We start from the raw sequence: 15148 nt of genomic DNA, 5'->3' as shown, positions 1-15148 counted from the left end.
CCTGAGGATTATCCTGCCCGGTTTAAAGCAGGGTGGGGGGCGTCAGGAGACTCCCCCTCCATCCCCAGGGCAGGCTAGTGATTCGGCACCTCCCAGCGTTGGGATACCCTGCCTGACACGCGTGGGCGCTCCACGCCCTGCATGCCCACGACACGCGCAGTCCCAAGCCCCCTCTTGCTGCCCTGCACTGTCCATACCCATTACCAGCAGCACCCCCTCCCCCCCCAAAGGAATATATCTCCCCAGAAACTTCCCAGGAGGATCCTGCCCGGCTCTTCCCTCTCCGTGGGGTCGGATCAGACCCACGCGTGACGCCTTTCCCGGGGGGTGGCTGGCTCCATGCGAGCCCGGGTTAACCCGGAGCTGGGCCCCCCCCGCCCGGCGCTGCCCCGGCCCGGGCGCAGGGAAAGCCGCACTTCCCGTCTCCTCCCCGCGCACCTCGTGGAAGAGGAGGGGTGTGGGAGCGTAACCCTGTCGGCGCCGGTGCCAGCCGAGTGGCCTTAATCGGCAACGCCAAAGAAAGAAAGAAAAAAGGAATAATAAAATGCATTGAAATCCCATTTTCCAGCGGCCTCCCGCTTCCCTGAGCGCACCCGCCTCGATCAGCAGCCGCCGGGGCCGGAGCTGAGCCAGCGGCGGCCCGCCCGCCGCAGCCTCCAGCCGCCCACCACAACAATAACAGCGGCGGCCGCGGCCGCTGGAGCAGCCGGAGCCGAGCTCCGAGCGGGGGAAGAGCGGCAGAGCCACCCCGAGCCCCGGAGCTCACCCCCAGATTCGCGGGGGGAAGGCAAGCGCCCGGCTCCCGGCCTGGAGGTGTCGTTTAAAGAAAGCAACTTTGCCGGGGAGGGGAGAAACGGCGCGGGGGCAGCGGCAGGGGGGTGACACCGACGCGGCGGCCGCGGGGACCGGCGGCAGCCGCGGCGGGGATGGGCGTGCGGCGCGGCGGCCTCCCGAGGTTGCTCCGGGCCGGGGGGGACACGCGGGGAACCCGCTACGGTACCGGCGGCGTTTGGGGAAGGGGGGAGAGCAGCATCGGAACCCCCCCACCGCCACGCGTGGAGCCCCCCCCCGCTGCTGGCGCTCGGGAAGCTCCTACCGGGGGAGAGCGGCCGGGCAGTGCCCAGGCTGCCGGGGCGGCGGGAGGCCGGGGCCGGGGGGCGAGGCGGCCCCCAGCACCCCCCTAGAGGCGGGCGCTGCCGGCCCCTTCCCTCCTCCCTCCCTGCTCCCTCCCCTCTGATCATGTTGACATATTCACACGGCCCGAAGTACTAGTGATGCTTTGCTGCAGCGTTACAGTTTCCGACACCTTCTTTTTATAACTCGGCGCTGTCCCCCTCCACCCGAGCTGTCAGAACCCCGCCTATGGAGCCTCACAATTGGTCCGAAAGCGTCAAAGAGCCAATCAAGGCGGCTCCAGCTCCCCTGTAACCCACAACACATCCCTACGATCGGGTGCACGCAGAGCACAGACTCACAGGGAATTCTCAGAGCCGAGAGGCTCCTTCTCCCTCTCTCTTCTCTCTCTTTCTCTTTTTCTCTCTTTCTCCCTCCCCCTTTTTTCTCTTCCTTTCTCTTTCCCTCTCACTTTCTCTCTCTTTTATGGAGACAACAGTATAATTCTGGCAGATTTTTTTTTTAAGGCACAGCGAAAGAGAAAGAGAGAGGGAAAAATAAATTTAAAAAAAAAAAAAAAAAAGGAGGAGGGTGAAAGAAAGAAGAGATCCTGATGGAAATCAGGACACCCTGACCAGCTCCTGCTTGGGGAGTGAGGAAGGCGAGGCGGAAACGAGATTTCCCTACAAGTTACTGCTGAAGGTTGCTCAGGAGCCTTCCTCGGCCGGCGAGGGGGGGTGGGTTTGTTTGCTTCTTTCTGCTTTCCCTCCTTCCCCAGCCTCTGCTCTGCAGCCTGACCGTACGGAGGAAAGGTGGAGGGGTGGGGGGGAGGGGGAAGAGAGCCAGCCACCCCAAAAGAAAACCCAGCTTCGAGCCGTCACCCTCCGCCACGGAAGAAGAGAAGGGGGATTGGGACTAAGAGAAAAAAAGAAGAAGAAAAAAAAAAGGATTTCGGCTTGTCCAGCTCTTCTGCGGCAACACGAGCAGACAGCGAACCCGGTGGATTTTTTTTCTTCCCTTCTTCGGCGTTTCTTTTCCAGCACAAGGACTTCCACTCAGGAAAAAAAACGCGAACAACTAAAAAGCAAAACAAAGCGTCTGAGATCGAACACGAGAAAAAGCAAGACTAATAATGAACAATCCTGTTAATCCGCTGTCCCGAGGGCTGGGGATGTGCCCCGGCTCGGGAAGTTGTAGGCTGTAGAAGTTCTGCCTCTCCTTCATGTACTGTGCTGTTTAGAGCTTGTTCCCCCAACCCTTTTTTTTTTTTTTTTTTTTTTTTTGGTGCTTTATTGCTGTTATTGTTATTATCTTAATTTTTCTTCTTCGTGATGTGCTGTTAGAAACCACTCCGGGACTACTCCAACAGTAGGAAGACCGAGGAGTGGAGTGGATGAATTTACCGATGAGAGATCCAGTAATCCCTGGGACAAGCATGGCTTATCATCCCTTTTTACCGCACCGGGCACCGGACTTTGCCATGAGCGCTGTGCTGGGACATCAGCCTCCCTTCTTCCCGGCTCTGGCTTTGCCTCCCAACGGGGCGGCCGCCCTGTCCCTTCCCGGGGCTCTGGCTAAACCCATCATGGATCAGTTAGTGGGGGCTGCAGAGACTGGTATTCCCTTTTCTTCCCTGGGTCACCAGGCAGCAGCCCATCTGAGGCCTTTAAAAACTCTGGAGCCAGAAGAAGAGGTAGAAGACGATCCGAAAGTGCATCTGGAAGCTAAAGAGCTTTGGGAGCAATTCCATAAAAGAGGCACAGAGATGGTGATTACCAAATCGGGAAGGTAGGTCTGGGTCGGGGGTTCGTGCCTTCCCCCCCCCCCCCCCCATCCCCCACCCCTCAGTCTCTGCACCCCAGCAGGGCAAGGCTCTCTCTCGGGCGGTTTCCTCCGTAAATCTCCTTTCACCTGCAATTATGGGAAGCTTTAGGCAGCTGAAGATCCGAGCCCGTCTGGGGCACCAGGCTGCCGGGAAAAGCCCAAGCGCGACCCGGCCCTGCTCAGCATGAGCGTGTGCAGGGGGTGAGAGGGTCCCTTCATGGTTCAGTAGCTTAATGCTTGCTGGAGAAGACTGGGAGCAGGAAGAAAATAATTTGGGGTTGGCAAAGGGGATGGCCTGGTTTTCAGCCTCGCTACACGCAGTTTTTCTTTCTGAAGCAAGGGGAATGAAAGAAAAATCCTTTGGAGAGGCGTCTGGCTGCTGGTGGGGCAGGAGGGCAGATAGGCTCGGTGTGTCAGGCTGTGCCTCTCTCTGTGCTGGGATCTCGGCTGGGTTTGTGCTGGCTGGTTATGTCTGGAAATGTACAGAAAAGCTGACAAAACTCCCCAGCCGTCCTGCAGCCGCTGCTGGAGTGGCAGGGAAGGGTTTGCAGCTCGGCGCTGCCTGTCCCTATATTTATGTAACCTTCACGTGGGAATGAATGAACACACACAGCGCGTCCACGCTCGGCATTTCTGCTTTTTATAGGTTTACCCGTCTGAAATCTCTCTCTATATTCGCTACTCATTGACATCGGGACTCTTTTACAACTCTGCCTATTGCTGTGATGATACGTAGGGTGAAAACCTCCTTTGCACCCGGGTGTTTTTCTAAGGGGCTCTCTGAGAAACCTCCCAAACTCTCCACATGTGATTTGCCAGGAGAATTACTCGAGGAAGCCACTCCTGAAAAGTCTTCTTAGATGGCCTTCAGCTGCCTTACTGGAGCTTCGCCTATGTGCAAAGCACCAGTTGCAGGCTACAGGCTCAGGGGGAAAAAAAATAAATAGAAGCCCTAAAAGCAGTAAGGAGAAAAAAAAATTCTCCTCGCCCGTTTTACTGCTTTCCCGAAGTTTTTTCTGTTAATTGTGGTCAAAAGTTTTTGCGTGAAAGCCTCGGCCAGTATTAAGAGCTCTTACATGTTGCAAAGTCATGTGTTTCCTTTTAAGTTGAGATTTGCTGAATGCCAACCACTCGATATAATAAACAGCAAATTTGTGGTATCCTGTTGCAGTTTGGAGCCGGAGCTGGGAGCGGAGGGGAGCGGGGATTGCAGAGAACCCTCGGCACAGGGGGGATCCCCGGCTGGCCGGAGCACGGGGAGAGCCCCGGCAGCCACGCTGCCCTCGCTGGGGGCTTTTTATTCTCGTCTGCGAAGTGTAAAACTCCGCACTTTATCGGGAGGCTGGGTTGTAATAATTCAGACGATTTATTTTATCGGGGTGCGATCAGCTCCCATTTCTTTGTTTAGCAGGCAAAAAGGAAACTAATGAGAGATCAGAGAGCCCCAAATGGGCCTTTGCTGTTTAGGAATGGCAGAGAGGTAGGCGCCTGCTGATTTCTAGGGAATGCGTACCTTTCCCTTCCAGGGACCATTTTCTCCTGCAACTTTTAAGCATTTGAGAAACCTTTTCACTGTGGGGGGGGGCGGGGGGGGAGGGAGTTGAGGAAACCTTTTTGCTGGACCCAGACTTACTCTGCTGCTTTTGAGAGCTGAAGAAGTCGCTTGGTAGACACGCTACCAAAATTCAGAAGCTTATTTAAACGCTGTAATTAATTTCATTTTATTTTTCTCTTGTCTTTTCTTCCCCCCACTTCCTCCCTCCCCCCTCTGCCCATAGGAGAATGTTTCCTCCATTTAAAGTGAGATGCACTGGACTGGATAAAAAGGCCAAGTACATTTTATTGATGGATATTGTGGCGGCTGATGATTGTAGGTACAAATTCCATAATTCCCGGTGGATGGTAGCCGGCAAGGCTGACCCTGAAATGCCAAAGAGAATGTACATCCACCCGGACAGCCCGGCCACCGGCGAACAATGGATGTCCAAAGTAGTCACCTTTCACAAGCTGAAGCTCACTAACAACATCTCTGACAAGCACGGATTTGTGAGTGCCTTTTACACCTTCCTTTGCCCCCCTTTTCCCCTCCCTCGCCACCGGCCGGAGCGGGGGGTCCCGGGGGGGTGTGCCCGGAGCACGGCGGCTGCTCGGCCGGCCAGGTCCCGCTGGCAGCTCCGGCGGGCGGCCGAAATGAGGGGAAAACGGGGCAGAAAGACCTCCCCACGCACCCGGGACAGGCATCTGTCCGGGTTATAACAGTCCTTGATTTTTCCTCCTGCTGAGGTCAGGACTAAAGCCTGGAGTTTACTCTGTAACCTCCCCGTGCCATGCAGCGTTAACTTTAGGGATACATTTCCAGCGCAGCGCAACTCGATATTTGTCAGAGCTGCGGTGACTTTATATATCTATATATATTTTTAATAAAGTCGATCACACTTTCTAAGCATAGGAAAACGATATGCATATGTGTATAAAGGGCTTAAAGGCCTAAGTACGCAAACGTTTAAATCTATATTAATCTGGATAATGTAAAGCAAGCCGGAGTGAAAATAAACAGGGACCAAAAGCAGAGGTCAAGTTGCCCATTCATGTCTATCCACTCCTTTACATTTACCGGGTGTGCAGAGATAAAAACTTACCCTGAGAGTGAAATCAAACAAACCTGCTGATAAGTGCTCTGTCGATCCTGGCCATTTCTTTCTATTCCTGGGAAAGCCTCCGCCTCGGAGCCGGGGCTTGCTGCTGGTGGCCGCGGCCGGGGGATCTCTAATGTGCCGAAGATTGCATTTGCTGCTGTGATTTGATTAGACGATACATTTTTGCCGTTCGCAGAAGGCCTTAAGTGAATTGGGGCACGCAATTAGACCGAGCCGAGGCTCTCGTGGTGGTGTTGCAACTGTAGCTGCTGCTCCTGCTTTACTTGATTTTTATATTTTTATTTTTACACTTTGCAATCAAAAGACATTGCTGCCAGAGCCCAAACAGCTTCTCCCCCTCTCCCAGGAGAGCTCTGAAGGGGTTCCCCCCTCTCTCCTCTCCTTCGAGAGGTCCAGCGAGAGCCTAAGCCCGGCGAGCTGGAGCTGTCAGTACTTTTAGTTGGATGCTGCGAGGCGTGTGCGTGTGTTTGGAGTGTGCTTGGCGGGGAGGAGGAGTGAGGGGAGGCAGGAGAGGGAAGGCAAATTAGGAGGAGAAAGTGCCGATGGCTGGGGGAAATGCTGCTCCTGCTGACCGTCTTCTTTCCCCCTCTCCTGCCCTCTCTGCTGCCGGCCGCTGCCCCCCCCCCAGACCATTTTAAACTCCATGCACAAGTACCAGCCCCGGTTCCACATCGTCCGAGCCAACGATATCCTCAAGCTTCCTTACAGCACGTTCAGGACCTACGTTTTCCCGGAGACTGAATTCATCGCAGTGACCGCATACCAGAATGATAAGGTAAGGAGATTAAGAGAGGATTTGTTTTACGTGTTTTGGCTTTTAAAAGAACTTTTACTCTGCATTGTTCCCTTAAAACTCACGAAGCCCATCCCGCTCTTCTCTCTCTCTCTCCCTTCATCTTTTCCCCCAAAACCTCCTTGATCCAACTTCGGGGAAGGCGCTGGGGGAGGGGGTCGAGCACTCTCCTAATACTGACCTCGGGGAAGGCAATTAAAAGGAGGGAGAACTGAGGGTGAGGGAGAGAATGTTTAGGGGTTTTCTACCTTTTTTTCCCCCCCAGTTTATCTCCCCAGCATGAGGAAAGGGATGGGGTGGGGTTTGCTGCTCTTAGTGTGGATTTAATCTAAGATGCATCAGAAAAAAAAAATTAATAAAAAAGACTCGGCTCCGTGTGTTGAAAGACAGAGTGGGGAGAGCAGCGGGGCTGAGATTTTGTAATTCTTCCTGGCCTTTGTGCTGTTTTAGCTCCTTTAACAGCAATTGGCAATAAGGCTGGAGCACACGTCTGGTTCCTATTATTATTATATTATGATTTTTTTTTTTGCATCCTGCAGTGTTTTATTATTTTTTGTGGTGCAGAAATATGCTCTGGTCAGAGAGGGGTATCTCGCTTGAATTTAGCTGGAAGGGCTGAAAAAGCCCGTGTGAGAAAGTTTCGCAGCGCTGCAAACGCTGCCTTTCCATTGCTGCTGGTTTATTGTCGCTTGCGATGAAGGTGGTATATTTGGGAGAGTGGCAAACGGCGAATTTACGATTATTAAGTCAAGTGGAAGGAAGGGAAGGAGCCAAAAAAAGAGGCTTTGATTTTTTTGTTGTCTGTGAATTACAACTTTGCGTTCGCCTGCGTTGAGCGCAGAGGCTCTGGATGCGCAGCGCCCGCTCGCTGCGGCTCCCCTGTGCCCCTCTCTGCTCCTCGCATCCTTCACCGTAAAAAATTTGGGGCTGAAAAGGGGGGGTCCGTACCCTTCTGCCCTCGGTCTCCAAAAAACCGCTTCCCCCTCAGGGCTCGGGCTATTTTCCTCTCTGTCTGCAGCCAGGCACTTGCAAGGAAACTGAAAGAAAATGGGTGTACAGAGAGTAGACTTTGCTTTGGGACTTATCAGCAGGGCTGGCCGGCCCTGTCTATCAGCTGGGGGCGGCTGGGTTGAAGGACAGAAATGAGCATATTTGTGTGATTGCCATGAAATCGGCTGGGAAGCGGCGTGCGGAAGCGGCGGGGAGCCCTCGGCTCGGCGCGGGGGGAGCAGAAGGCACGGCCAGGAGCACCTGGATTAAAAGTCCCGCTGGCTTTAGCAGTGGGGTTTTCCTGCTCCCTCCTGCTCCCGTGTGTGCGGCGGGGGGGTGACTCGGGAGCCGGGGCTGCTCCTGCCCGCATTCGGAGTTTCCTTTTTGGGGTCATCCTCTGCTCCTGAATTGGGGGTCGCTGTGCTTGCAGCCCGGCCCGAGGCCGGGAATGGAGCGGCGGGGAGGCGGCGTTCCCGTTGCCACTGCTCGCATCCTGTTGCAGCGGGGTGAGCCCCGGCCGGGCTGTGAATTCGGCTCCGTGCATCGTAGGCGCGGGCACCCGGCACTTGCGGGATGCCCCGCACCCCCCATCCCTCCCAACAGCCATTCCCTGCCATAACCTGAACCCCGAGGAAACCCAAACTGAAAAACTTCCACACACACCCCCCAAAAAATATCAACTGGCTCCTGGCACCCCTGGCGCCCCAACACACATGGAGCATAATGCGATTATATAAAGTATTTTATTATAGTGAGGGGGTGGGTATGATTCCTTTGTGGTTTAATTATGGTATTTAAAGAGTTTTAAGCACGGGCATAACTTGCATGGATCTCATTGCACGGCTCAATTAATTCCGATGTGGTGGCAGCAACACGGGGCTCTTTCATTGCCACCACGGTCCAGGTCACCGGCCAGCCCGGCGGGAGATTGGGGGCGAGCTGCCTCCCAACAGCTCGGGAACACGCATGGATTCACCCAAAATCCAGGGACCTTTGCCCCCTGCCCTGTCCTACTCCTGCCAGCACTAGGGGAACTGGGAAGAGTGGGGTTTGCTGTTGTTTTATAATACAAAAATCTTCTTATTCTGCCCCAACCCCCTCGCTATTTTTTTTTCTCTCTGTCCTATAGATCACGCAATTAAAAATCGACAACAACCCCTTTGCCAAAGGTTTTCGGGACACCGGGAATGGAAGGAGGGAAAAGAGGTGAGTCTGGCTCCATTCTATACAGGCTCCTCGTTTGGTTTTCATGTGTTAAGCTCAGAACACGAGCAGAGGTCAAAATCACCTTGCCTTGCCTCCAAACCACACTTCCCCCCGCCAAAATCCATAAGGATCTTGGCGTTAATAGCGTCAAACAGATTGCATGGGAATTCTTTCCTGCTTTCCACGTTTAGTTTTCACGTCACAGGGGATGGCTGGCCAAAGGGAGTGCAGCACATTAAGCAAATATTGCTAGAAAAAAGCTTTCTCTTACAAATTTGAGAGGGAATATTACAGTGTAGTGTGGATCTGGGGCTGTAGAAGAGGGACAAGTGAGGGGTGAGCACTGCTTGAATCTCGTCTGGCATTTTTCTGGGTACTGCCTGGAAAAGAGTAAAATGGAGGAGAAACAGAAATAAACACAGAAATGGAGGAGAAACACAGAAATAGAAGAGAAACACAGAAATAAGCTGTTTGGACTGAGGTATCTCATGAATATGGAAGTAATTAATGATAGAAGATTCTTTATTTTTTCCAAAAGCAGCAGGACAGAGTTTGTGCCCCAGGTAGGCAGACAGAACTTGTTATAATGGGACTCGAGACTCTTATTTTTAATATAAGAAGAAAATAGAAAAAAAAGGGACAATTTTTTTCCTTTAATGGGGGATATGTCTGTTTTGTTGTGTTACAGGAGACAGGATATTTTTGCAGAGGGGTTTAGATAATGAATAAATAGATCTGCTTCTCTTTTTTTCAAACAAACAACAAAATAAAAAGGTGGGGGGAACGTAGTGTAAACCAAGAAGCCTCTCTCCCTGCCCAGCACACACACAAACATGCACACGCCAGCTCCTCTTGTCCATCAGTGTGAAAATAAAGCCAGCGCTGGAGCCACAGGACGGAAATGATTTCTAATTTCTCTAAATATAAATAGATTTTTTACTCCGGGTTAATTGTTGGTGAAAAGATTACATAAAGTGCCTAACAAAATAACCACTTCCTAGCAATCTTAGCAACCATTAAGATGGCTCATATCTCTGGAACATCCTTGCCTTTTAAAAGCTCATCTCCAGGGAATGCTTCCCTCTCCCCTCCGCCCCTTGTCTTTAATATCAGCCCTCGCTGAGGAGCTGCTCACGCTTCCAAGAAATCTCCTCTCATTAGCAGCCAAGCCCTGCCTGCCAGAAACGCGCTCTCCTCCTCGAGGGGACCGTGGCTCTTCATTCCCCTGTGCTCCTCGTGCCCCAATGGGAGCTGCAGGAGGGGCCGGGGAGAAGGGGGGGTCCCGGGGGGGGCCGGGGACCCTCGCCCAGCGGGTTCTGTGCCCGCAGGAAGCAGCTGACCCTGCAGTCCATGCGGGTGTATGACGAGAGGCAGAAGAAGGAGAATCCCACCTCGGACGAGTCGTCCAATGAGCAGACGGCCTTCAAGTGCTTTGCCCAGTCCTCCTGTCCTGCCGTGCCTGCCGTGGGCACCTCCAGCCTCAAAGGTGAGAGCTGTGGCCCCTGGTCTCTGGGAGAGCCTGGGTGCCCGCTCTGTGGTGGCAAATCCTGGCCTGTACCACTGCCCTCTGGCACTGGCCCATTTTCTTTCCTTCTTTCTTTTCTTCCTTCTTGCCTTGCTTCCTACCTCTTCCCTTCTTTTCTCATGTTTTGTCTCTTTGCTCTCTTCTCTCTATTCTTTCTCTTTAGTTTTTCTGCCCTCTCTTTCCTTGCCCTCACTCTTCTTCTTGCTTCCTTTCTTTTTGTCTTTCCCTCTCCTCCCTTCTCCCCCCTCACTCTCCTCTCTCTGTCTTCCTCACTCTTCCTCTCCTTCTCCCTCTGGCCCCCGGCCTCCCTCTCCCCTTGCTGCACATTCATCCCTCCCCTCCTTGGTTCAGAAAGGAGCCAGCTCCGAGTCAAGGGAGCAAAGACAGACCACGGGGCAAAAGTTCAAAACTGGAGTCACTCCATTAATATCCCTCACTGAATCTGTTACTAGAGGAAGGATCTTTCCCCTGGATACAGTCGCGAACTTTGTTATAGAAAAGTCACCCTGGGTTTCTCCGTGCGGGGTTGGGAGCTGTCTGCAGCTCTCTCGTATGTATTAATCCATCCCGGGCTGGGGGGGCAGGGGGAGGAGGAAACAACCTCTTTTTTGTAGTTGCTTTACTCGTTTTTTTAAAGGCCTGCCGAGCTGAGGGGAGGGGAGCTGGGAGGGGACCCGAAAAGCAAAGCAGAGCTTCGCACCTGGGGCGCTGAAATTAGGAGATGAAGTGCAGAGGAATCCAGCAAAGCCGTGCATGTGTCTGGGGAGAAGGGGGGCCCAGGCCGTGATGAAGATGGCTGCGGGTATCTCTGTGTGCCTTTGCAAAGTTTGCCCGTCGAAAGGGATGAAAATTTTGGGAAATTTCGTGGGAGACACATCCCCAAGGCCCTTCAGCCCTGTGCCGAGGTTGCTGCTGTCCCATTCCTCCTCTACCCCCGCTGCAGCTGGGGAGGGAAGGGGGGGTCCCTGGGGGCTCCGGCAGCCCCGAGGAGCTCGGGGGAGCAGAGCTGCTGGCCCCGGGCCCGCCTGGCTGGGGGGTCGCTCCTCTGGGCCGCTGCTTTGTTTCGCAGCCAAATTTCCTGCCTTGTGTAAAACTCGGGCTGGCTTGGACGGGGCAGGCGGTGGGAGCCGAGGGCTGTATTTATTTATATAATAATAAAGAAAGGGAAGTATTTCCACACAAACCTCTGGCCGGCCAGGAAGCGTCTCTGCCCCCTCTCCCAGCCCGGTGGGGATTTCGGGATGTGCAGTGCCAGATCCCAGCCCCGGGCCCCCTTTGTCTTGCAGATCTCTGCCCCAGCGAGGGAGACAGCGATGCAGACAGCAAAGACGATCCCTTGCTAGAAGGAAACGAGTCAGGCAAAATCAGCACCACCACCGCCGCCACCCCAGCGCCGGCCAGCTCTGCTGCCACCGCGGGGGACGACCCCCGGGACAAGGGCGGCAGCCCCTCCAAAAGCCACTTCTTCCCTGGGGACTCGGCAGGGAGTCGGAGCCGAGAGAGGACTGAGAAAGCCCCTCCGGACTCGCGGCACAGCCCGGCTACCATCTCTTCCAGCACCCGGGGGGGAAGCCTGAGCGGCGAGGAACTGAAAAGCCCCCTCAGGGATGGCCCCAAAGTAGATGAGAACCGACTGCTGGGGAAAGAGCCCTTCACCCCCCTGACGGTCCAAACAGACAGCACGGCCCACCTGAGCCAGGGACACTTGCAGAACCTCGGCTTTCCCCCTGCCCTGGCCGGCCAGCAGTTCTTCAACCCGCTGGGGAACGGGCACCCGCTGCTGCTGCACCCCGGGCAGTTCGCCATGGGGGGAGCATTCTCGGGCATGGCCGCGGGCATGGGGCCCCTCCTCGCCACCGTCTCCGGGGCGTCCGCCGGGGTCTCGGGACTGGACAACACGGTCATGGCCACGGCGGCGGCCCAGGGACTCTCGGGGGCATCGGCGGCTGCTTTGCCTTTCCATCTGCAGCAGCACGTCCTGGCTTCACAGGTACTGCGTTCCCCCCGCGCCGCCCCTCCGGGCCGGGGAGCTCCGAGCCTGGGGACGGGGGGGCAGCGGGCACCTCCTTTAAATTCCCCGCGTCCGTGTCCCCCCCAGTGCCCCTCACAGGGGCCAGTCACAGGGCTTGGCAGCAGGTCGGAGGAGGGAAAGCTGTGGGCGGGGAGGGTGGCCCAGCGTGATCTCCCTGAGCTCTCCCACCCTCCCTGCTGTCCTCCAGAGCCCGGGGCTCGTCCCGGCCTGCGGAGCGGAGCCGCTGTCGGGGGGGATGTGCCGGGGCTGCCCTGCGGAGCGGGAGGGGGGCTGCCCTGCGGGGAAAGGGCGCTTGCCCCAGCGCAAGAGAATCGCCCGGTGCGGGGGGAGAGTGGGGGAGAGACCCCACGGCCATTTAGGCCCCCGATGGGCCTGGCGGGAGCGGGGCCGTGCGGGGCAGAGCCCGGGCAGGGTGTGCCCCGTGGCCCCGGTGTTTCTGGCCCGGGCAGCGGGAGGACAGCTCTCCATCCCGCCGCAGCTGCGTGCGCGGGGGAGCACCTGGCGCGGGGGCGCCGTGCGGGATCCCGCGGTGAGCGTGCGGGCCGGTAACCCTTTCCTCTCTCTCCTCCCCTCCCGCAGGGCCTGGCCATGTCTCCCTTCGGCAGCCTTTTCCCCTACCCCTACACCTACATGGCGGCGGCGGCCGCCGCCTCCAGCGCCGCTTCCAGCTCGGTGCACCGGCACCCGTTCCTGAGCGCCGTGCGGCCGCGGCTCCGCTACAGCCCCTACCCGCTGCCCGTGCCCCTGTCGGACGGCAGCAGCCTCCTCACCACCGCCCTGCCCGGCCTGGCCGCCGGCTCCGGCGAGGGCAAGGCGGGCGGGCTGAGCGCCAGCCCCGGCTCCGTGCCCCTGGACTCCGCCTCGGACCTCACCAGCCGCTCCTCCACGCTCTCGTCCGGCTCCGTGTCCCTGTCCCCCAAGCTGGGCGCGGACAAGGAGGCGGCCACCAGCGAACTGCAGAACATCCAGCGCCTGGTCAGTGGGCTCGACCCCAAGCAGGACAGATCCCGCAGCGGCTCCCCGTAACCCCCCGGCCTCCGGGAGCTCATTTCAAATCCGTCTCGCAGTGCACTTTGTTTAAAAGAAACCACATCCTCCACCCCGCGAGTGTTTGTTTTTTACCCCTTCTTTATTTTTTTTTCCTATTTCTATTTTTTCTTTTTTTAACATATAAAATCCCGCGGCGTTTAGCAACAAAAAGGTATCTGGTGGAGCAGGGAAAAAAGGGTCGGGGATGGGGGAGTGCTGGGTCGGGGGCTCCTCACAGGGATCGAGGTACCGGTGGGGTTTGTGGCATCCTCCTTTTATTTTCTTTTTTACCAGTGTAAAAAAAAAATAAAACCCAAAACCAAAACACACCGGGGGAAAAAAAAAAGGAAAAAAAAGAGAAAAAAAATACCTAAAAGAAAAAATAAAACAAAAAAATCAAACAAACTATGAATAAAAATTAAGTAAGAGAAGTGATTTTTTTTCTCTCTGAAAGAAAAGCGTGTAAGTAACTCCCGTATTGGTTCTTCAACAGTTGTTTCCTGGGCGGGTTGTTAACCACAACCCCCTTAGTCGATATTAAGGGAAGCTGTGTGTTTAAATATTATTGTGATGTCTGAGAGCCAGTTGGTGGCTTTTTTTTTTTGCATGTTCCAGAGTAGTCTGCTTTTTTTTTTTTTTTTTTTGAGGGGGGGTGGTGGTATTTTTTATTTCAGTGGGGTTTTGTTGTTTATTTTTAATGCTCGTTTCAAATCCCAGGGAAAAAATTATTATTAATAATAATAAAAACAAAAATAAGACCTTTGTCCCTCTACCTTAAACATTCTCCCTTGTAGCAACAAAAATAAGACGTGTAGTTGGAAAGAAAAAAAAAGTGAATTTATTTTATCTAAAAACCTCTGTAGCTCGACTGTAGATTTATCACAGCTTTCCCTGTTTAATTGTATATGCAATAACAAGGTTTAACATACTGAGAAGAAGAAAAGAGTGGACACTATTATTAAAACAAAGTATTTATGTAATTATTTGATAACTCTTGTAAATACGTGGAATATGAATACTCGAAATTAAACTTTAATTTATTGACATTGTACATATCTCTGTAAATATGACTGCAGCGGTCTTCTTTTTTTTCCTTCTGTTTTTATTTTTAGTCGTTTTCATTTCAAGTTGGTAATTCCTTTAAACATAGATCTCGACCCAGAGGAGAAATTCCCCCATTTGTGAGGGCTCAGTTTTTAAATCAGCTCAGCCCAGGAAAACCTCGTCCTTTGGTCAAGGAACCAAATGCAAAAAGCAAAGCAGAAAGAAACCAAATTATTCAAAGACCTTAAAAAAATTCAAAGAGAGAAAAAGACAAAGCAGTGTACCATGCTAGCTTTTAATCCTCGATTTCTTCGGTGATCAAAATGTCAACAACCACAAAATTATATATGTTTATACACGACAACAGGCTTCTCCAGTGGCTTGAGAGAAAAAAAAAAAAAAAGAGGTGAAGATTCTAGGATTTTCTGTACTTTCTATTATTTTTGCTGGTTTCCTCAGTGCGTCAGAAAACAACCCTGCAATGGAGTTTCACTACTGTGCTTATTGTTGTCTTTGTTTGAGTGAGTGCATATTTTCTTGGGTTGAAAGTCAGGTGCTCAGAGCTGGTTCAGAAAAAAAAAAAAAATGAAGGTATATTTTGTGTTATATAAATGTTGAGAAGTTTCTTGCTATTTTTTTTTCTGTAATTTTTTTCCCCCCTTTTAAAAGTCACTGAAGTTTCAATAAATTTTTATTGAAATGTCTTGGGCGTACTGTGAAATGCCTTCACCCCAACCCTCCCCGACGTGCCTGGGAGGATGGAGGGGTTGAAAGATATATATCCCTCTTCTGCCTTTCTCCTCCACCCCCTTTCCCGTTCCCAATATTAAGATATTTCTCCTGCAAGGAGCTAGTACGAACCAGTCGAGATGGTGTCATTGGAATTGTTGGGGGGGAAGGACGAGTTTTAAGCAAGCTGTTTAATGTACCTTTTC

General features: G+C 53.5%; 1 protein-coding gene across 1 annotated transcript; it reads left to right on the top strand.

Moving 5' to 3' along the window:
- The first annotated feature begins 1226 nt into the window (after positions 1-1226).
- TBX3 (T-box transcription factor 3) lies at positions 1227-14825 on the top strand. Its single transcript, XM_059863425.1, has 8 exons — positions 1227-1850; positions 2457-2901; positions 4716-4983; positions 6223-6369; positions 8507-8583; positions 9912-10069; positions 11395-12098; positions 12720-14825. Exons 2-8 carry the CDS (start codon positions 2507-2509, stop codon positions 13164-13166), a joined length of 2196 nt encoding a protein of 731 aa, XP_059719408.1. The 5' UTR covers positions 1227-1850; positions 2457-2506; the 3' UTR covers positions 13167-14825.
- Positions 14826-15148: the final 323 nt, after the last annotated feature.

The sequence above is a fragment of the Haemorhous mexicanus genome, chromosome 19 (genome assembly GCF_027477595.1).
Source record: "Haemorhous mexicanus isolate bHaeMex1 chromosome 19, bHaeMex1.pri, whole genome shotgun sequence".
In the NCBI taxonomy this organism is placed as follows: Eukaryota; Metazoa; Chordata; class Aves; order Passeriformes; family Fringillidae; genus Haemorhous; species Haemorhous mexicanus.
This window is presented reverse-complemented; position numbering and strand designations above follow the sequence as displayed.